Below are 21,604 nucleotides of genomic sequence, written 5' to 3' on the forward strand. Positions count from 1 at the left end.
TGCAGACAACCCGAGTGCTAAGCGCCAGGGGGCAGGGCTTTCCACTGCGGACCGGGACGGACTGGGCAAGCCAGATGGGAGCGGCTGCCCGAACTGAATGTGCTCTTCGGTGACTGGGCTGTGAGGCAGCCCAGGTGCAGCGGAGTGCGCCCTGTTTTGCTGCAGTGCGGCATACATCAGCCGGATTGGGAATCCCGCTGTGCTGCTGCCTGCGTGGAGTTTGTTGTTACGATGTGGGGACACTGTGGCCCCACCAATTTGCTTGATGTTGTGCTGCTGTCCTCTCTGAGATGCTGGGCTCATGATTTCCATCCGACTTTGAGCTTCCTGACACGGTCATTAGTGACCGGTCTTGGCCCTTGGATTTGGCAGCAATCTGGAACTGCAGAAATTTACCAGATTTGGGGGTATGTCGGGGTTCACCATTAAACTGGTCTATTCTCTTTCCATTGACGGGCACGACAATGGCGTTTTCCTCCTGATTACTACTCAAATGGGAAGCTGCACCAGTAAAATACCTCAGGATATGGTTTAGTAGGGACATTAACGATCTATGGAAAGCTAACTATGGGCACCAGCTTAAGTGACTCGATGAGCATGCGGAGAGCTGGCAGAAGCTCCCATTGTCTCTAACTGGAAGGCTGGTCATTGCGAAAATGGTGATCCTTCCAAAAGTTCTTTATCTGTTCATCAGCCTACCACTCCCCCTGCCGCTCTACTTCCACCGACAAACGTGATCACATCTGGTTTCCCTTGCATGGCCAGGCAGGCAGCCCCATACCGCTTGGGAAATAATGACGATCCCTTTTGAACAGGGAGGATTGGGGGCTGCCGATATGGACCTATACCATTATAGTGCTCAGGCGCAGTTTGCACACCACTGGCCCTTCCTTACACAGTTTCCAGCCTTTACAGGCCGCTGAACATGACCAAGCTGTGCCGTGTCCTCTCCAGAATGCATTATACCTGGCCTCCAAGCGCCTGAGGGCGCAGATAGACATGGTAGCCTGCACGGTTTGGGCAGGGAACGAGGTTCATTGGACGGCCTGCATGGGGCACCTATTTGACATTTTCACTTAATATCAGATACAGGCTTCGGCCCGGGCAACCCACAACTCCTTCCCAAAAGCCTCACTTGTCTTCCAGGTCCTTGGAGCTACTCTTACCACCTGCTCCCCTCGCAGATTGACCACGCAGCTATATGCAGGGATTCAGCAATACGTATTCTGGCTAGCTGGAGTGCATGGGACCCGGACATCATGCCTCCCCTCCCTGATGACCATCAGGAATACTGTTGCACCCAAACTTGTGCACTCTCTCCTAATTTATAGACAGCGCCTTGTTTATTTTAAATATCTGCACAAATTATACCGCACCAGAAGGGATGCATAGCATGGGCCTGCTTGGAGATGCATGATGTATAGGATGTGCAGCACCTTGTGCCAACTTCCTGCATGGGACTGCCATGGTGTGCTGCGCTACTGCGGCGAGATCTTTGAGGCACTCTGCGAGCTTGTGGATACATGCTGGAGCACTCCCTGCACATTGCGCTACTAGGATATGTGCAGGATGTGTTCCCCTCGGAGGGGAGCAAGTTGAAGTTGGTTCTTCTTCTGCTTGCAGAGCGAGGGTGGTGATGCGGTGGGGCCGGCGTATGCTGCTGCATGTGGCTTTTTGGCTCAGGGACGCAGCATACTGCCAGGAGCAGCTGAGCACTTTTTGGAAGCTGGTGCCTGTGCACGTTCACCCTAAAGATATCTGGTCATCCCTGGAATTGTATCTCAATATCTTGTTGGGACTGGAAGAGAATGTGAATGCTGACGAGTCAGTCGTTCTGATGAAGCCCAAGGATGCTGGGGTGCGGAACTCCCATAAGCTCATGTTTGACTCCAGTGAAATGTGCTTTCTGCTATATGAAGTGAGCCAGTTCTGTAAAGCTACTGTAACTGCAACTGTTTCCCCCCTTCACATGCTGCGTGATCCCTATCCCCATTCCCTTTGTTTCCCCTCTCCCCATGTAGTTGTAATGAACAGAATGGAATAGTAAATCTTGGTAGTGATATTGAATGTGAACCCATATGAACCTTGAATGATGTGTACCGTTCATTCATACTTTGTTTGAAACTCAGTAAACCGAATTAGAAAAAAAAGTAGACTAGATATACATGCTCTGCATACTTCTACCATCTACTGTTGGGTCTGGATATTTGCAAGTTCTTTTTCTTTGAAGAAGTCTCTTGAGTCATTAGGTAAAGTGACTCCTCCTCTCTTTCGGCACCAGAACTAATCCTTAAAACTATGAAAGACAGGCTTGATCCGAAGCAGAAGAAGGTACATATTCAACCTTATACTGGTCGGATTTTGGCAAAGGCAGTACAATCAGCACCTGCTTCATCGAAACATCAGCTTTCTTTTGAGGAGGCCACTGACGTACCTGTACGTAAGAACCAAAAGAAGGACATTGCAACCAGTCTTTACAGCTACCATGACCGCTTCTCCTTCACCTTCCTCACCACCTCCTCCATCAAATCACTCTCTTATTGATAAAGAAGACATTACTCCACGGGGTTCTCCCCAGTCTGATAGTAGGGATTAGGGGGAGGAGATGATGTTGATCAGCAGTCCACAGGTCCATGGGACAGCTACAGCATTGACCCCTGCCCCCTTTCCGCCCCTACTCCACCATAGACCTTAACGCAGCTAAGCCATCACCTCTTTCACTTTTTGAATTAAAAAAGGTTTAATGTTCATGTTAATGCTTGATTTGTCCTATTGATGAGCGTGCTTTTCAAAAAAGTAAGTTGTGTTATCTTTAATTGTGGAATACCCATGGCATTGTAAATGGCGAACTAGTAGGCTCTGTAAACTGTAACTTTCAATTTCAGTGTTTTTTTAGTTTAAAATGTTTCACTTTTCCTGACATTTTCACCTACGTACAGCGTTAGTTTAACCTTTGTTTTTTCAGTGAATTTCTGAGTTTTTTTTAAATGTAAAGTAAAATATGATTACCATACCGAACTATAACATCACTTTAGCCTTTGTTTTTTCAGTGAATTTCTATATATTTTTTTAATGTAAAGGAAGATCTTATTACCATACACAAGTCCCCAAAGGCGGTCAAGCCCCACTGCTGTGGAGTTTGGTACAGGGCCTGGTTCACTCCCAAATGGGCGGCTAACCCCCTTCACAGACAGCCTTCAACAATGCGAGCATGGTACACCCTAGTACAGCGCCTCAGCAACGTCGGAATCCAGGAGAAGGCACTGGAATGGATCATCTCCTTCCTCGCCGGAAGGACACAGAGAGTCCGCCTCCCCCCGTTCAGATCAGAAGCCACCGAAGTCATCTGCGGCGTTCCTCAAGGCTCCTCGCTCAGCCCAACCCTCTTCAACATCTACATGAGTCCCCTCGCAGCCATCGCACGCCAGCACAACCTCAACATCATCTCCTACGCCGACGACACCCAGCTGATCCTCTCCCTCACCAACGACCCCGCCAGAGCCAACCTACACGAAGGAATGAAAGAGGTAGCCGAATGGATGAAGAACAGCCGCCTGAAACTGAACTCTGATAAGACGGAAGTCCTCATCTTGGGATCCTCACCCTCCGCCTGGGACGACTCCTGGTGGCCCCCCGCCCAAGGCAGCGCACCCAAACCAACGGACCACGCACGCAACCTGGGCTTCATCCTGGACACCTCCCTCTCCATGACCAGACAAGTCAACGCCGTCTCCTCATCGTGCTTCAATACCCTACGCATGCTACGCAAGATCGTCCGGTGGATCCCCACCGAGACCAGGAAGACGGTCACTCAGGCACTCGTCACCAGCCGACTGGACTACGGCAACTCCCTCTACGCCGGAACCACCGCCAAACTCCAGAAGAGACTCCAGCGGATCCAGAACGCCTCAGCACGACTCATCCTGGACATCCCCCGCCGCAGCCACATCTCCGGACACCTGAGAGACCTGCACTGGCTCCCGGTCAACAAGCGAATCACCTTCCGTCTCCTCACCCACGCACACAAAGCCCTGCACAACCAAGGCCCAGGATACCTCAACAGCCGCCTCAACTTCTACGCTCCCAAACGCCTGCTTCGATCGACCAGCCACGCCCTCGCCACCGTCCCCCGCATCCGAAGAGCCACCACAGGGGGAAGGTCCTTCTCCTACCTCGCCGCCAAGACCTGGAACTCCCTCCCGACCCACATCCGCCTGACCCAGAACCACCTTGCCTTCAGGAAGCAGCTCAAGATCTGGCTGTTCGAGCAGTAGCGGACCCCCACCCCCCTAGCGCCTTGAGACTCCCCGGGTGAGTAGTGCGCTATACAAATGCTTGATTGATTGATTGATTGGGGTTGGGCACAGGGCCTGTGTCCAAACCGCCTGTGGGCAGACGATCCCTCACGAGCACATTTTGTTTGGTCACAAAAGCCAGAGGGTCAGGGTCCTCAAAACCTTCTCCTTTGTATAGTATTTTCCTACTAAAAACTCTGCGAAAAATCTTCCCCTTTATACCCCAAGAGCTTAAAAAAACAGTGACGGTAGCGCTCTTTTTGTCAAAGCTTGACTATTAAAATGCATTGGTTTTGGGAGTCGATAAATTTCAACTACAAAAATTGCAATCCCTACAAAATGCGGCAGCCAGACTTCTTTTGGGGCTACACAGAGGACAGCCAACATCAGCCGGAATTATATCACTCCACTGGTTGCCCATTAAACAGCGCATTGAATTTAAATCTTTGTAATTGGTACAGAAAGCAATAAATGGTGGCAGTGCAGCTGATCTTCAAAAACTTTTTACATCATATGTTCCCTCACGAGTTCTCAGATCGGCCACTCAAGGCCTTATAAAAACTGCAAAGTTTAGACGAGCTAGATGGGGGGGCCGAACCATAACACACTGTGCGGCTAAGCTGTGGAACAAGCTGCCTCTGTCCCTGAGACGCCAGCCAAATCTCCAGCTATTCAGAAAACATCTGAAAACCTGGCTTTTCACAGCCTCATAGGTTTTGGCCACCACTCCTATTCTACTCTCACACTCACACTCCAGAGCCAAGACACTTCGACATTTGAGCGCTTTATAAACAAAATAAACATATTTGTTAAACATTTTCAAAATAGGGGATTAAGTCTCCGAGTCCTGTAATCGCCACCACAACATTTCTGTTCAAGTTGAGGCCAGTCAGCCAAAGTGTTCACTCCAAAAAACCCCTCTTAGCCAACCAACAGCCTTATATTTCTGAATTTCAGTCCAACTATACATATGTCTATACATTTTGAACCTTCATTTCCCCATAACTACCGAACAGACTTACACAAAATCACTATAAAGACACTTTCTGGGTACACTCCTAGCTTTCTGCCAAATTTGGTGTCATTCAGTTTCAGCCATTTTGACCCTAGCGCTGTCTGACATTCCCTATGGAAATGACATGGGGAAATTGCGTTTTGCCCCCTCTCCCCATTATCTCAGCCCTGCTTGACAGATCACTACAAAACTTTCCTTGAAGAAGCTGAAGTGGATGAACGATTTATTTGGAAATGTTCGCTAAGATTCATCAAACTGCACCAATGTCACTAGCTAAACTAAAAACCCTTTTCCTATGGAAAGTCTGACCTAATTAGAACTACAGTCATGTCTGCCACTGTGTGTGTGTGTCTCTCTCTCTCTCTCTCTCTCTCTCTCTCTCTATATATATATATATATATATATATATATATATATATATATATATATATATATATATATATATATATAGAGAGAGAATCAGTGAAAAAAACATAGGTTTCAGGGGCATTTTAGTTAGTTGAGTTAGTTGGCCATTTCACTCGTACAAAACCATAGAAATGTCCCCGTTATTATTAGTTCAGCTAACTATAACTTGCGTGTCCCTCAGGGTCCCTCAGTATGCCCAGGTGTGCAAGCACGCCCTGTGGCGCGTTTTAAGTTAGGGAAATAATTCCCTGACGGCCCCTGGGGGCTAACTAGCCCACCAGGTGCTTCCAGTAAGTGCCACTGTGCTGCGTTGCAGAGAAGTGGTCCAGGCCGGACCTCTTTTTACACCTCTCTGCAGCGAAACTCTGTGGAGCTTACTGGAGGTACCTAGTGGGCTAGTTGGACCCTAGGAACCCTCAGGATTCATGGGGACGTAATCTCCCAAATTAAAACAGCCACCAGGCGCGTTTACATAGTGGTGAAGTGAGGGTAGGGGGACTGAGGTGACTTGTGCAAAAACACCCTGTGGCACGTTTTAAGTTGGGGAAATAATTCCCCTTCAATCCAGAGGGTCCCTGGGGGCCAACTAGCCCACCAGGTGCTTCCAGTAAGCGTCACTGCGCTGCAGGGAGGTGGTCCAGGCCATGCCCCTTTTTACACCTCTCCGCAACGCAGCTCTGTGGCGCTAACTGAAGATACCTGGTGGGCTACTTGTTCCCAAGGGACACTCGGGAGCCAAGGGGACTTTATCCACCAAATTAAAACGGCCACAGGGCGTGTTTGCACATGTCAGCTCAGCCCCCCTTACCTTCACCAGTGTGCAAACGTGCCCTGTGGTGCGTTTGAAGACGTAGTTTAAATCCCCCTGCCCTATTATGTACTAGACGGTACAAAAGGGGGTGGTGATGGACAGAGCAACTGAACCAATCAAACACTCACACCCAGTCAACAGATCTGGGTTTAATCCATCACCATTCTTTAGCCCACTCTGCCACCCCAGTTCAGACATGGCCATATGCAAATCAGTCTGACCCTGTGCCTCATGGGAACAGTCCAGCCCGAACTGCCAAGCCATGCCTTCCCTGGACCGGAAACAAGCTTCCGAGGACTGGTTTCTGACATTACAGCGTCTTCAGCCAGGCTTGCTTGAATCCAGTGGCAAAGTGAGCAAGGGACTCACGTCTGAGCATACCCTGCGAACTTATGGCGAAAAAAGCGGTACAAATGACTCCAATCTTCGGTATTTTCAAACCAAAAGAACCGAGCCCAAATCCATAGTACGTGGTGAAATTAATTTATTTCAGTCATCGGCAAATCCTTGCCCGACGCGTTTCAGAGCCAAGCTCCTTTGTCACGGGTCAACTCTGTTTGTTTCAATAAAATATAAATACACATAAAAAAGTGAAAACATCACAGTAACATAAACATCAAAATAGGACTACTTCACCACATCTAAGGCTTAGTGAGAATGGCAGCAATCTTAAAGTATTGGTCAAAGTTGATATTGATCTATTTACAATTCAATGGATCAGAACTTCATATCATATGCAAACTTAATATGCCTGATTTAAGTATATTTGCTTGTTTTCAACCTTTTACAGTTGAAATATCATTCTTCATGTTTTTACTATAATAAACAATTCCGCCCCAGTGGGCAAACAGTAATCATATGTCCAAAGTTCCAAATAAGTACTCCATATTCATCTTCATAGTACAATATTTACTATATTCACAATTCTGCCCATGTGGCCTGTTTCCACAATACAACTTCTACAACTCAGGCTTCTCACTAGTATCCTCATAATTTGATGATGGTGTCTCCGTCTACTATGATAAATACATACAAGTGATCAATATTCATCTGATATCTATAAAAATATATACACACAACTTACCGGCCACTCTACTTCTTTTAACAGTGCATTCCATCATCCTAAATGAACTGACAGTATATATATATATATATATATATATATATATATATATATATATATATATATATATATATATATATATATATATATATATATATATATATATATACACATATATTTAAAATGCATCAAGTGAATGCTTCCTGTTTCACTATGTATGTAAACCTCCTGCTTGTTCCCTTTTTATTTTTACAAAACTATAAATATTGTACTATACAGCAAACATGATAGTCTACAACTTACTGTTCACCATACTATACCAGATCAATATTACATTTTGAGAAGGTGCTCCTTTTATCTGTCTGTATCCAAGCACATGCCTTATCACAGACCATTACACACTGGGCAAGTAGTTCCCGCAGCCATGTTCTATTTTATGATTCTATATGCATGAAATAATGGTGCCCCCTGTGCTCACTTGTGTGTATTATAACCATACATTACAGTCCAAACCAGATGTGCTGGCATTGGCATTGCTTGTTTTCTTGTGTAGTGTTTATTATTTGTTAAAATGGACTTCGATTAGGGATTCTTGTCCATTCTGCTAGTACACAGGTAACTTTTTCAGTTTTCCACATACGAATCCTATTTTGTTGGCTCTAAAATGAGTACCATAAGCTGCAATTGTAATTTCTGCCATCTAGACTCAACTTGAGTAGGAAGTACTTCAGGACATGTGCATCTGCTACCTCAGCCAAAGATGTCTTGCCATCTCTCGTGTTTTCTCCGCGCAGTAATCTACTGCTTGGCGTTAGGCATAGACAAATAGTTGTAGTTTGACAACTGTTCACGTTGAGACTCGCAAGCAGTGTCTGGCACTGGGTGAAAGGAAGTCAACCAAGCCTTGCTGAATAGGAATGCTTTGCTTATACCTTGGCTTTAAAGGTTTTAAAGCTATTAATAAACAATGTTCGTTCTTGCAGCTGTCAGTAATTGCTATTTTGTGAGAGCCTAAAGAATAAAAGCACCAAATGTTTTACCAGTGAGTAACTTATCCTTTTTTTATGTTCACTTCATCTGAACGGTGTCAGTCAAGGATACTTTTAAAACCCCATACTGCAGAAAATGTTCATTTATTAGTGAACCATACAAAAAAATTGTTCAGATACAAGCAGTTTTATTTCTGTGAATTAACAGATTACAGCATTCGGAGAAACTGTGGTTCTAAATGACCTATCATGTTGCTGCAAATAAGTTTATACAGCTATATCCAGGTAATTTTGTGAAGTGTTTTCTTAGATGCCGCTAGATATTACCTTTGGAAGATCATATACTTTACTGTTAACCTTATACATAGTCCAAAGTTTATCATACTGTGGATTTATAAAAAGAAATGATGTGCCATTGTGGGATTCTGAACGAATCTTCCTATGCTTATTTCAGGACAATTGAAGCTCCGTCAGATGGTCACTGTACTCAAGCCAAAAGAAGCTTCCATGTATTATGTATGTAAGTCAGACTTGCTAATTTGAAAACTCTTCCACATTGCAATTCTATAGCAGATTTTGCGTGGTGAGGCCTTGGAACGAGTCTAGTGAGTGAGACCCAAACCTTAGGGTAAGGTTGAATTTATTTGGAGAGATTTCCCACCTTCTACTGAAAATATCTTAATAAATGGGCCAAATGGTATATTTTACAGTAAACAACTAAACGAGTATTGGCCAAAACACCATAGTTGTTTTCAGGTAGTTCTGCGAATGCAGTCAATAAATATTAAAGATTCTAATCCTGCAAGACCCAGATACATTATTTTTCAGCAGCAGCACATCATTATATGCACCGATCATAAGAAAAGCTTGACATTGATAGAAAGATTGACCTGACCAGATGCAATAAGCATTTCACATGGTTGTAAAGCATGGTTAAAACTAACTGCCAAGAGATGTCTTTATCTTTTACTGTAAATTAGAAATAGCTGCATAAAATGTGGGTACTGTGACTGGATTAGATTTAAGCAACATGTGAAACTAATGTCTTGCAATATTACAATTTCAGCTACTTGAAGATTTGACCCACATGGTTCACTTCAAGCGGTCGGAAACAACCAGATTCACAGATGCTTTTTCATATGAACATAGCACTAATTGCGATTCGGTAACATGTTACAGAATCGCAGTTTGTGTTAAGCGATTCAGTTTTTGGAAGAGGTGTGTTCAGGGCATCCCTTCAAAATACCAAATTGCAATGCTATATATGAATGTTTTGTGACCAAATTATGGTCAAAAACATACATTTTTAACCAACATTTTAAGGGTGGTAGTAACCATTCGCAAATGGTGAGGGGTACATAAACATTTTATACTATTTTTTTAAACACACCCAGTTTTACTTTGAGGAAAACAGGCTACATAAAAAAAAGATATCTTTTCTAAAGAAGCAATCAAAAACATGGTGGTCTTCTGACCCCAGCAGGCCACAATCCCTGTGATGACTGCAATTCCTAATGGGTCGCAATTTACGACCTGCCTCGTAAATATTCATGTGGTAGGTCTATTTGTGATCCCATTAGGAATTGCTATCTGAAGTTTGTAAGTTTTCTTACATTAGGAATTGTGTTTTCCTAATTGCTATTCGGTAAAAAATCGCAATTAGCAAATTGAAATTCCAATTTTTTGCACATATGGCCCCAAATGTGCAGGTTTATCCTGTGACTTGACCCAGTTAGTTTTATTAGTTTTTTTCTGCCCTTAGTTCTTTGTTTAAGTGCGCTTGTAGGTTTGAAGGCTTTTGACACCTTCTCTGAAGTGGGACACATTTCGAACAAAAGGTGTTATGCCTTGTGTAGGACTCAAGCCACCCATCCCAAGTAGCGCAGCCACATGCAGCTGATCTCCCCTTTGTCATGGAGGCAGTTTACGACCTAGAAGGGCCAAGTACAAAAGGTTAGGAGCATAGTCCACTAAAGGGTTTCCAGCTTGCCTTGTATCCCTGTGTAAGACATTGTGGCGCCTATTCACAAAGGTGTTCTTGAGTCTGTTTTACATGCTCTTACATGCCTTTGTGAATTAGACTCAAAACATTTAAAATGGACATAAAATGCGACTGATCAGTGAATAGTCACGTGATATTCATACAAACAGGACTACACCCTCTTTGTACTTTTACTAATAGGGAGCTGGGCGTAGTGGGACGCTTCACAGAGGCGTGTAGGAGTATTCTTGTAGTACTACTTCTTCTGCTCATGAATTCTTTTGTGTATTCAGCCCCACAGTCTTGACAATGTGCCGCGGAGATGACTGTTGTGTGACATGGCACCACTGTGTTAATTGGCTGATTTACTATGAACAGATCCTCTGTATGATGATGATCCACACTATTTTCTTTTAGCTTAATGTATTGTCAGCTACGTATTTTAGTCTCTCCCTCTGTAAAGGCACACACTGTGCGTCACAATATTTCATCATGAATATTGTTCTTACAAACGCACATACATTGGTCCAGCAAACCTTAGTGTGTCTTAAAACCCAGGCCACAAAAAATCTGCACTCGTGGCGGGGGCCCCGCAGTCACACTGGAGAGGCCCCGCACTCAGGGCGGAATCGCCACAATGAGAATATTGCCCCAAGTGCGCGGACTCTCCCACAACTGCGGGGCGTCCGCCACTTTGTGAAACAGGCCCGTAGGGTTTTTCGATTTGACATCGCATTAATCATGCTAAAAAAATAAAAGTGTCCGGTAAAGCTACTTGTTGTTTTTTTTTTTTTTTTGCAGTTTAACGCAGAACAAGCCCGAAGGTACAGACACTGAAGAAATGATGCTTGAAAATAAAGAGATTAAAACACTGGAATTTAACACAAATCAACGTACGTTTTTTGTGTATTTGTTTTTTTACTTCTCTATCTTAGTTGTCTGTCTGAGTCACTACGGTAGGCTGTTTTGTTGTCATGGGTTCAAATGTGTCCTCCCACTTAGTCTTGCATCATGCAAAGTATTTAATTATAGAATTATAGGATGAAAGGTTTAGCTTTAGCCTGAATCTGAATTATTTCATGCAACTTTTCTGAGCATGATCAGTACTACTCTTAGGCCCACATGGCTACTGCTTACAGTTTGGTGCGATAATTATCACACCCAATAAAGACAGACACTAATGTGTACGGACATTATGTGCTGGGATAATTGTTGCCTCTTGCACATGTTATCCTCAGAATGGGGCATAGCATGGGTTTTAATGCGTACCGCACCAACATCTGCATGTCCTCTGTATTTACCAAGAATTTTTCCATCTTTAAATTTCAGTAGGTTTGGCTTGGTGAAAGGTAATCAGAGGCACAATCCTTATTGTGCCCGGTAATAATCATGTTCAATAAATATCGTAACATTTTCAGTTGTATGCAGCGTTTGCTCAGTGATCACAATCTACATGGCCACTCGTAGTGAGAGCCTGAAACAAAAAACACATGCTTTACTAAGCATCCATAATAACAATACTTCAAGATGTGCAATGAATTACGTTGGAGGTTATTAAGGATTGGAAGAATTAAAGATTGTGGAGACTCAATTTTGTCCATTTAGCCTGAAAGTCTCCAGCTTCGTGCTGAGGGTAGTGAACTCAGGCGCTGTGTACAGATTCTCACCCCTCGTGCCACTAGGAATGCACTTTAGCCATTCGCAGCAGCTCTACTGACTAGTTGGTGACTCTTTCAGCCTTGTGCTGCAGGTATTTCTTTTAGTGGCCGAGCCTAGTTCATGAGCAATAGTTTGCCTATTGTCGCTCATCATTTTTTTTTTTTACAGCAATTTCTAACAACATTAATGAGATACACAGTTAGTTATTGAAAAACATACACAGTGATCTTTAGAGGTTAACTCTGTAAACTTTCTAATATTTTCCATTCACTTTTTTTTAGAGATGCTACTGAAAAAGTAGTCTTGAATGATTTTTAAAAACGACTTAATTTATCATTTAAAAGTGTTTTTACTACAGAGAATTTTGATGTCTGAATTAATTTTCTATGAAATTATCTTTAGGAACATCAGAGGATAATCTACCTGTTGAAGCAGACGAAAAAGGCAATTTAAGTAAAAGCACTCAGCTGAGTGTTAAAAGTGTTGTAGAAGACATTAGATCTCCAGATGATCACAACAATGATAATATTGACTTAAGAATGCAGAGCACGCATCCCCACTTAATAACAAATCAAAATAGTAGTAGTGGATATTCTACAAGCACTTCAGGGGTGAAAACGCAAGATGCATCAATACAGACTGCTAGTCATGAGCTAAATGATCATGGGCAAATTGCTTCTGAAGAATTTACCTCAGACGTTTTAAAGGAAAAGGATAACTTTCACTGGAAATTAGATAATAAGTTAACTAAGAGGCATGAAATCACTACTGTTCAAGAAAACAACAATGGACATACACATGATGTTGCTTTTGCCACAAAAGAAAAGGGCACACAAAGTCCCTATAGTGCTCCTTCAAAAAGTCATGAATTGTATAGACAAACTTCTGAACCTAAACCTAAGCCTTCCAATGAAATTACAAGAGAATACACACCCAAAATTGGAATGACCACTTACACAATTGTGCCACAAAAATCATTGGACAAACTTAAATTCTTTGAAAACCCAGAGGATAGGAATTTTGAATATGGCATACAGTCACAAGTTCTTGAAGTTCCTCAAAGCCCAGTAAAATCTTATCTTCCATCTTTAGAACTCAAGCGGCAGGATCCTATTAGTGATTTCAGTGATGCTAATGTTACTTCTCCATCTAAGCTTTGTACCAGTGTTAGCCAAACTGAGTCCTACTCAGTAGTAAACAATGGAGCAATGCTGCCTATATCTAAGAAAGCTGTAACTAATGCTTCACCAGAGAAAAAGGGAAACCAAGATGATATTTTCCCCAAGTCAAGAACAAATTCATTTTACTCACAGTTACAAAGAAGGGTCTCTGGTCAATATGTAACTTCTGCAGTTGCTAAAAGTGCCACTAGCCCTACCAGTCCAATTAAAAAAGAACAATTTATTATGGAGACTGAAAAAAATGTTCCTTTATCATCTGGGTCAACTGTTGCTGCTACAAATGGAAGGCTTCACTCTCCTTCGGAATTAAGTCAAACAAATGTTGACAACAACAATTATAGCAAATCTGAAAATATTACAATCAAGCCCCCTCTAATAGCACCAAAACCTTTCAGCTTTTCCAATAATCCGTCAAAACCGATGCTAAGATTAAGGACTTTCACTGCTCCAAAATCATATTCCACAACTGCTCCTTCTCCGTTTGCTCTTGCTGTGTCTTCAGCAGTCAAAAGATCACAGTCTTTCAGTAAAACACGCACTACTACTACAACTCAGCCATTAAAAGTGGATTCTATAAATACATTGTCGCCAACAACGTCTCCTGAAGTACACAATTATTCTTCAGAGAGCATCTTGGAAAGCTCAAGCACACAGGAACAGGTAAGATCTATTTCAATCGAATTTTTTTTTGGGGGGGGGGGGGGGGGGGGGGCGGTTAAAAAAATATTTTCCAAATATCTTCCTAAATTTTGTTTGGCTGACATTCTTCTTTTAAATGACTTTTAACTGAACATGTACAAACACACATTTTAAGACTTAGTTACTGCAATTTGATTAGTAAACAGTGACTGTACAAATAAATAAAAAAATGTTGTTCGTTTTTTCCAACAAGACAAAGGCGCGGTGCAAACATTTTTGAACTCAGGAAACACAATACGCTATAATACAATAAATAATATTAAATGAGCGAGAAGTTTGTATAGATCCCATTGTCACAATTGGGATGAGATTTGTCCAACAATCATGAGGCAGTAAGGCGCTCCTTGGAAATGGTCACACCATTTTCCCCAGATTCTATTATATTTTTGAGGACAGTCCTGGTTTCTGTATACTAATTCCTCTGTTTCTGTGCTGTGGTTCATGGCCCTTTAGACTGATTGATTTATAGATTCCCTGATAGAGGGCACTTCCGGTACCCTCCAAAATCCGACAGTGTCTCTTTCAGTGACCAAACATCCAAAAGCCATTAGCATCCTGTCCCTCCTGCATCCCAGTAAGCTTTCAGCCCTAGAAGTATGCATTTAGGGTTTCAGTTAATGAGGATGCTCATTATCTCTTGAAAGCGATTAGAAATGTGGTTTCAGTACTCTGCTATCACCGGGCATGCCCAAATCTTGTGTATAAAAGAGCCTGGGATCCCATGGCAGCGCATGCAAGTGGGAGACGTGGTCATCTGCATGTGAAAGGGGCTATCTGGGGTATAATAAATTCTGTGAATGTACCTGAATTTAATTAGTCTCAGTTTCGCAGAGATAGCAGTATTAGTAGAAGTAAGCTGTATAGTTTAGTTAATTAAACAAATTGCAGCTTGATTAAAAGAAATATTCCAAATGCAATGTGCAGTATACCAAAGTGTAATTACAGTTCACTTGCTGTACATTATTGAGAATATTTCAATTGAAAAATGATGGACTAGCCACCACCTACTGAGTTCACAAGGTTAGGACCAGTCCTAAGTTGCTGTGTACCTACCAGATCATGTTAGAAATGGCCAGCAGCCATTTACCCTCAGGGCAAGGGTTTCCGTTTAAGTCCTTTTCTCCACTTCATCTGTCTGTCCTGCCCATCTCGGACCGCATACTTTATTATAGTGTTTTGCCCTTACTTATGGCTGGGTGCGGCCACACTTATTGGGGAAAGCTGTTGCCCAAGACCGTTGACGTATTTGACGCATTTCGCCAGAGCCCATGGAGCAATATTTCTGAAGCACGTTTACTGACACGTAAACACCTCTTGAGCAAAAAGGCAAAGATGTTTCATTATGAACATAGTAACTTTGCGTAAAGCTACCATTAACAAACCTTTTGTGTATATACGAATACAACAGTAGTATACAGTTATAACTGTCTTACTCTAGTGCTATCATTCAATTGTTAAGAGTAAGCTTAAACCAATATATTCTGGTATCTCTAGAGTGCGAAAAACAATTTTATTCTGTTTCAATCTAAATTCTGTGCTATACGTTACAAAAATAACAGTCTAAAAGACAATATTGTTGATTATTACCTTATAATTATTGATGGGAATTATGTTTAATCAATTCCATAATTCCTGGTGTGTTCACTATATCCCCTGGCTGTTAAGTTGATAAATAACTTGCACCTCCTTATTCTGGTTGCAACCAGAATAAGGAGGTGCAAGTTATTTTTAATATAAAGGTGAAAAGTCATCATTAAATCAACACACAAGCACCCTTATTTATTAGGGTTATCAATTTAATAATACTTCGAATATTTATTTTTAAGGCATCAACTTAGATACCAGGATATATTGGTTTAAGCTTACTCTTGTCACCTGATTGATAGCACAAGAGTAAGACAGTTAGAACTGTATACTACTGTTGTATTCGTATATACACAAAAAGTTTGTTAATGGTAGCTTTACGCAAAGTTACTATGTTGATAATGAAGCATCAGGGTTCACAATATATGCTAGGCGTCCAAATGTATTGTTTTTTCATTTTATATTTAGATTTATAATAAAGAAATGTTTTGGTCCTGATGAAGGTGGAAACTACTGTACACCGAAACGCCGCGTCGACTGTTTTTAATGACTCTCTAACTAGAGACATGAGTATAATATTTTTTAGATTGTATCCCCTAGGGAGGTACTTATATGATTTTATGTGAATAAATATCCTTTTTATGTAAACAATCTTTCTTATATGTGCTTTGTAATATATTGTGATACCCTTAACATTGTGATTTGCAACTGCCGGTGCTATGTCATATAGTTGGTTAGAAGTAGTTATTATTTACAACAAGGGGTGGTGAGGGACAGAGTCTCTGAATTAAGCAGAAAGCTCTCACCCAGTCAAGAGATCAGGGCTAGATCCAACACCGTTTTTTAGCTCACTGCACCATCCCAGTTTCAGAACCTGGCTGTATGCAAATTAGTCTGTTCCTGTCCCAGTGCATGATGGGAACAGGGCAAACCAAACTACAAAAGCCAATTCTTACACTGGGAAGGAAACAAGCTCCCGGGGACCGGTTTCTGGCATTACAGCCGTCTTCGGCCCGGTTTGCTTGAATCCTGATGGTGCAATGAGCAAGGGTCTCACATCTGAGAATACCCTTCCACGCTTAGGGTGGACAAAAATATTTACAACAAGGGGTGGTGAGGGACAGAGTCTCTGAATTAAGCAGAAAGCTCTCACCCAGTCAAGAGATCAGGGCTAGATCCAACACCGTTTTACTCAAACATGAGTCCCTTTCTCACTGCTCCATCAGGATTCAAGCAAGCCGGGCCGAAGAAGGCTGAAATGCCAGAAACCGGTCCCCGGTAGCTTGTCTCCTTTCTGGTGAAGAATTGGCTTGGTAGTTTAGTCTGCCCTGTTCCCATGATGCACTGGGCCAGGGACAGACTGATTTGCATATAGCCAGGTTCTGAGCTGGGATGGGGCAGTGAGATAAATAACGGTGATGGATCAAGCCCTGATCTTTGGACTGGGTAAGAGTGGTCTGTTTAACTCAGACACTCTGTTCATCACCACCCCCTTTTTGTAAATCGTTTTTGGCCACTATAGGTGTGGCAGGGTATACTCAGACATGAGTCCCTTTCTCACTGCTCCATCAGGATTCAAGCAAGCCGGGCCGAAGAAGGCTGAAATGCCAGAAACCGGTCCCGGTAGCTTGTCTCCTTTCTGGTGAAGAATTGGCTTGGTAGTTTAGTCTGCCCTGTTCCCATGATGCACTGGGCCAGGGACAGACTGATTTGCATATAGCCAGGTTCTGAGCTGGGATGGGGCAGTGAGATAAATAACGGTGATGGATCAAGCCCTGATCTTTGGACTGGATAAGAGTGGTCTGTTTAACTCAGACACTCTGTTCATCACCACCCCCTTTTTGTAAATCGTTTTTGGCCACTATAGGTGTGGCAGGGTATACTCAGACATGAGTCCCTTTCTCACTGCTCCATCAGGATTCAAGCAAGCCGGGCCGAAGAAGGCTGAAATGCCAGAAACCGGTCCCGGTAGCTTGTCTCCTTTCTGGTGAAGAATTGGCTTGGTAGTTTAGTCTGCCCTGTTCCCATGATGCACTGGGCCAGGGACAGACTGATTTGCATATAGCCAGGTTCTGAGCTGGGATGGGGCAGTGAGATAAATAACGGTGATGGATCAAGCCCTGATCTTTGGACTGGGTAAGAGTGGTCTGTTTAACTCAGACACTCTGTTCATCACCACCCCCCTTTTTGTAAATCGTAGAAGTAGTTAAGGCATAGTGTGCCCGCAACTAGATTTGATATTATGGCATACAGGCCCTTTAGTGAATTGATTGAAGCCATCCTTGTCCTGATGTAAAATTTCAACATTGAGGCTTTGCTGTCTAATGATTGATTCACAAGGCCAGATTCCAGTCTTAGACTTGAACGTCATGTGTGTCGTGGCTGTTGGAAGATCTTTCTGTACGAGCTGCAGAGAATTTGCGCCAAAGCCGAGTCTAGTGCACCTGCGTCAGCGAGGTGGCCGTACAACTTTGGCAGGGAGGAGAGTGGCTTTCAATACCCCAGTATAGTTGCCGACAAGGCCCTGCTTAGTAGCTGGTTCAATTGGCCAATGCCTTGGGCGATGGCAGTTCCTTTCTTTTTGAGAGCCCTTGATTGAACGGCTGGTTTACTGTTTTAACTATACCACACCCCCATATAGTTATATTTAATTGTTGCATGAATTGTCTGATAGCCTAGCTGCCAGGATGCCTTCTGTTTCTTCTGGTATCTCCCAAGTATGAAATGACCACTTTTGTTTTGTCTTGATTTATCTGGAGGTGGTTGGCCAAGTTGTATGTTTTCAGTGCGTTCAAGGGCTGTTGGATACCTGTTTTGGTGTGATCCATATAATCACATATTGAATTGTGTTTCAAATTTGGAAGGAACCAGGCAGCTAGACTTCCAGGAATTCCCTAAGTCAGCTAAATGTAAACCTAAAAAGCAGGGGGACTAGGCTGCAGCCCTGCTTTAGGCCTTGCTTAGTGTCAATTTTATGTGTGACCGTGTTGAGCACAGTTTTCACTAAAACCCAGATCCCAGAGTACAATGCAGATATTGCTCTTAGCAGCATTTGGGGTAAGCCCAAGGCATCAATCTTCCTACATAGGATTGCCCGGTCAACCCTATCAAAGCTGCAATGTAATCGATAAAACAGCGAGAGATAACCTGTTGTTTTATGAGGCTTGATGTCTCAGGAAGGATAATGCTATGATGTTAGCCACTGTGGATGCCTCAGCCTGGAGACCTAATTGAAATAACGGCAGGACTTCCTGCACTCGCACCCAGACCTCTAGCTGTTCCGACAAGACACAGGCATAAGCTTTGGCTTCTATGCTATGTCCAGAAGTGCCATCAGATGGTAGTTTGAGGCCATTGTCCAATCCCCCTTCTTATGTATGGGGTAAAGAATAGACTCTCTCGAGGCTTCAGGGATGATTGCAGTTTGAAAGGTGAGGTTAAAGAGTGGTGTTAGCAACCTGGCCCAGTTGTCTGGGGCACATTTGAATAGGCTTGCAGGAAGGCTGTTGGGGCCAGGAGCGCAGTCATTTGATGATGGCTTTATTATGCTGGTGTTTGGATGTCCCATCCCCGCAGTCCGCAGACAGTTCGACTTGGATCCATTTCCAAATAGGAGAGCTGTGAGATCTTCGGCAAGTTTCGGACTTGCTATAGGATCCTGTGTGCCTAACCAGGCAGTGTCTGTTTCTGAGTGTTGAGGCCTCCACCTGATTCTTCTCACAAGGTTCACATGCTCCTCCCCTGTTCAGGTGCCCACATGATTGCTCTTGGCTGTTGGTTGAGATGTTAAGTCCAGTGTTCACCTTAGTGAATTGAGATACATTTCTGATCAATCAGCTGTTTTCAAATTTGCAAGCTGGCCTACTAGGCGCTTAGAACGAAAGAAGTAGTCCATGGTCAATATTCTTTTAGTAGTCCGAAGTAATGGTTGTTCAGTTCCTTTTGTCTCCGTTTGTAGGTTGCCAGGAAATCTTGTATGGTGAGCCCCAATTTAGGCTGAGCGATGCTGTTAGGTGTCGTCCCAGGCCTCTCATGTTAAAGTCTACTACGATTATAATTTTGTGACATCGAAGGTCCAAAAGGAGCAACTTGAAACTATCGAGCAGCTCTCCTACCATTGCCATCATGGCTGTTTATTGGAGCATAAGGTTTACAGTTAACCTGTATCAGGCCGATTGCTTTCCGACTGAGTTTTAAGCCAATGATGGAAACTGCTTAGCCCCCAAGAAGCCAAGATCCAGGGCAGTGGCCTCCAATTTGCTTGAGTGCTTAATAATGATTGAAAGACCACCCAACAGGCGCCCAAAAAGACTTTAACAGAGCGCCGGAGTGAAGATCTCATAAGAACCTGGCACGGTCGTTGGGACAAGAGGCAAAGGTCTCCTGAAGGCATAGAATATTATTTGTCTCCAGATAAGACATTGCTTGCCTGCTCCTCCTGATACTTTTGATGCCAACAGCATTCCATGATACTTCTGAAATGGTAGTGTTTGATCTCGGTAGTGAGTGCCAAAGGCATATCTCGGGCTCGGGATGGTAGCCCAGTCTCTTGGGTGCAGGAATCTCATTCTTCCACAACTTCATGTGTATGCCACTTGAGGTTTTGCGCAGGAGTCTGTTATGGAACAAGAACCCTCAGCCTCTTCCATGTCCCAGCGTCATTTTCCACCTGTTGTGCCCTTCAGTACACTCAAGGTTTTTTGTCTTTGGTATGGAGGTTACAGAATGTAAGGGTATTTTACTGGTGAAGGTTTAAGAAGCTCTGTCCCCCATTCCGCAAAGGAGGCTTCTTCCACCTAAATTTGTAAATGTAAATGTATAGGCATTTATATAGCGCACTACTTACCCGGAGGGTCCCAAGGCGCTTCGACCGCTGCGAAACCCTTCCTGGCTTCCTTGAGAGATGGTCCCTTAATGGGTATCTCCAGGGTGAGACCAGGCATCCCCGGCGGTCTGGTGGGGCCGTTAGTGAAGATGAGGCAAGCTAATGCCCAGAGTTGCCGAGTGTGATCGCTGATCAGAGTGGGCACCGAGGCGAGAGAATTATCGAGTCCGCTGACCCTGGTCCAGAAACCTGCCGCGCCGGGAATCGAACCCTGGTCCCGGGCCGTCCTCTGCTCTCGGGTCTGCCGCCTCCAACCAGTGAGCCACACTACTTCACCTACAGTATGTCTCTGTGGTCCTCTCTCGACTCTTCAGAGGTGGTAACTTTGCTGTTTGAATTTGAGATTGAAGGATCAAATCTCACCCAGATAAGGTCCTCCGAAGTAAAATGTTTCATTGCGGAAATGTGGCTAAACAGCCACCGCAGATTTTCTTTATTGTGCGTGTCCTGGAGGCCTTTGGGGCAGTACCGGGGTATTGAGAACAACTCAGGACGATCACACCCTTCCTCTTCTCCTACAGGCAGGGTAGCGATGTCTTGATGACCAGGATGCACTGAGGGTGGCCCGCTGCTGATTCACGAGGTTCCAACAAGGTTGCATTTGATTGAAGGTCTCTAGGGATGCTCTAGTTTAGGGGACTGTGTGGTGAGTCTCTGCAAGTGCTATCCGAGTGAGTGCTTGAATTCACAACAAGAGCAGTTGCTCGCTCACTGCTGTTCTTCGAAAGTACAACTGAAGTGTGGACCATTGAAAGGCTGATCAGCTGTGCTCCATGCGTCATGGGGGTTGCCTGCGGCCGAGCTACAGCATCACCAAGGTGATCCACGTTTGAAGACCTAATTGTAGGGATTGTCGGTGCATCCAGTTCCAAGTCTTCGCTGGTGGGGCGCTTCTCACTGCCCTCTCTATGTAGTATAAGAGTAGGCTGCCCTGAATTGACAGTGTTGTCGTTGATCTCTTGAGGCAAGATTGTAGACGTAGATTGAACAAATATGGGGAAGAGATTTGTGAGTTAGATCCAACCTGTGCATTG

The 21,604-nt window shown here is 43.6% G+C and overlaps 1 protein-coding gene across 6 annotated transcripts in view; it reads left to right on the plus strand.

Moving 5' to 3' along the window:
- Positions 1-21,604, plus strand: part of COBLL1 (cordon-bleu WH2 repeat protein like 1) — an 806,310-nt gene that overhangs the window by 722,988 nt on the left and 61,718 nt on the right. For 4 of the 6 annotated variants that reach the window (XM_086956594.1, XM_086956596.1, XM_086956598.1 and 1 more), the window contains 3 exons: positions 9,036-9,101; positions 11,364-11,455; positions 12,624-14,062. In XM_086956594.1, coding sequence (XP_086812720.1) covers positions 9,036-9,101; positions 11,364-11,455; positions 12,624-14,062 — 1,597 coding nt within the window. The remainder of the gene's footprint in view (positions 1-9,035; positions 9,102-11,363; positions 11,456-12,623; positions 14,063-21,604) is intronic. The other 2 variants (XM_086956595.1, XM_086956600.1) reach the window with 1 other exon arrangement.

The sequence above is a fragment of the Lissotriton vulgaris genome, chromosome 2_1 (genome assembly GCF_964263255.1).
Source record: "Lissotriton vulgaris chromosome 2_1, aLisVul1.2, whole genome shotgun sequence".
NCBI lineage: Eukaryota > Metazoa > Chordata > Amphibia > Caudata > Salamandridae > Lissotriton > Lissotriton vulgaris.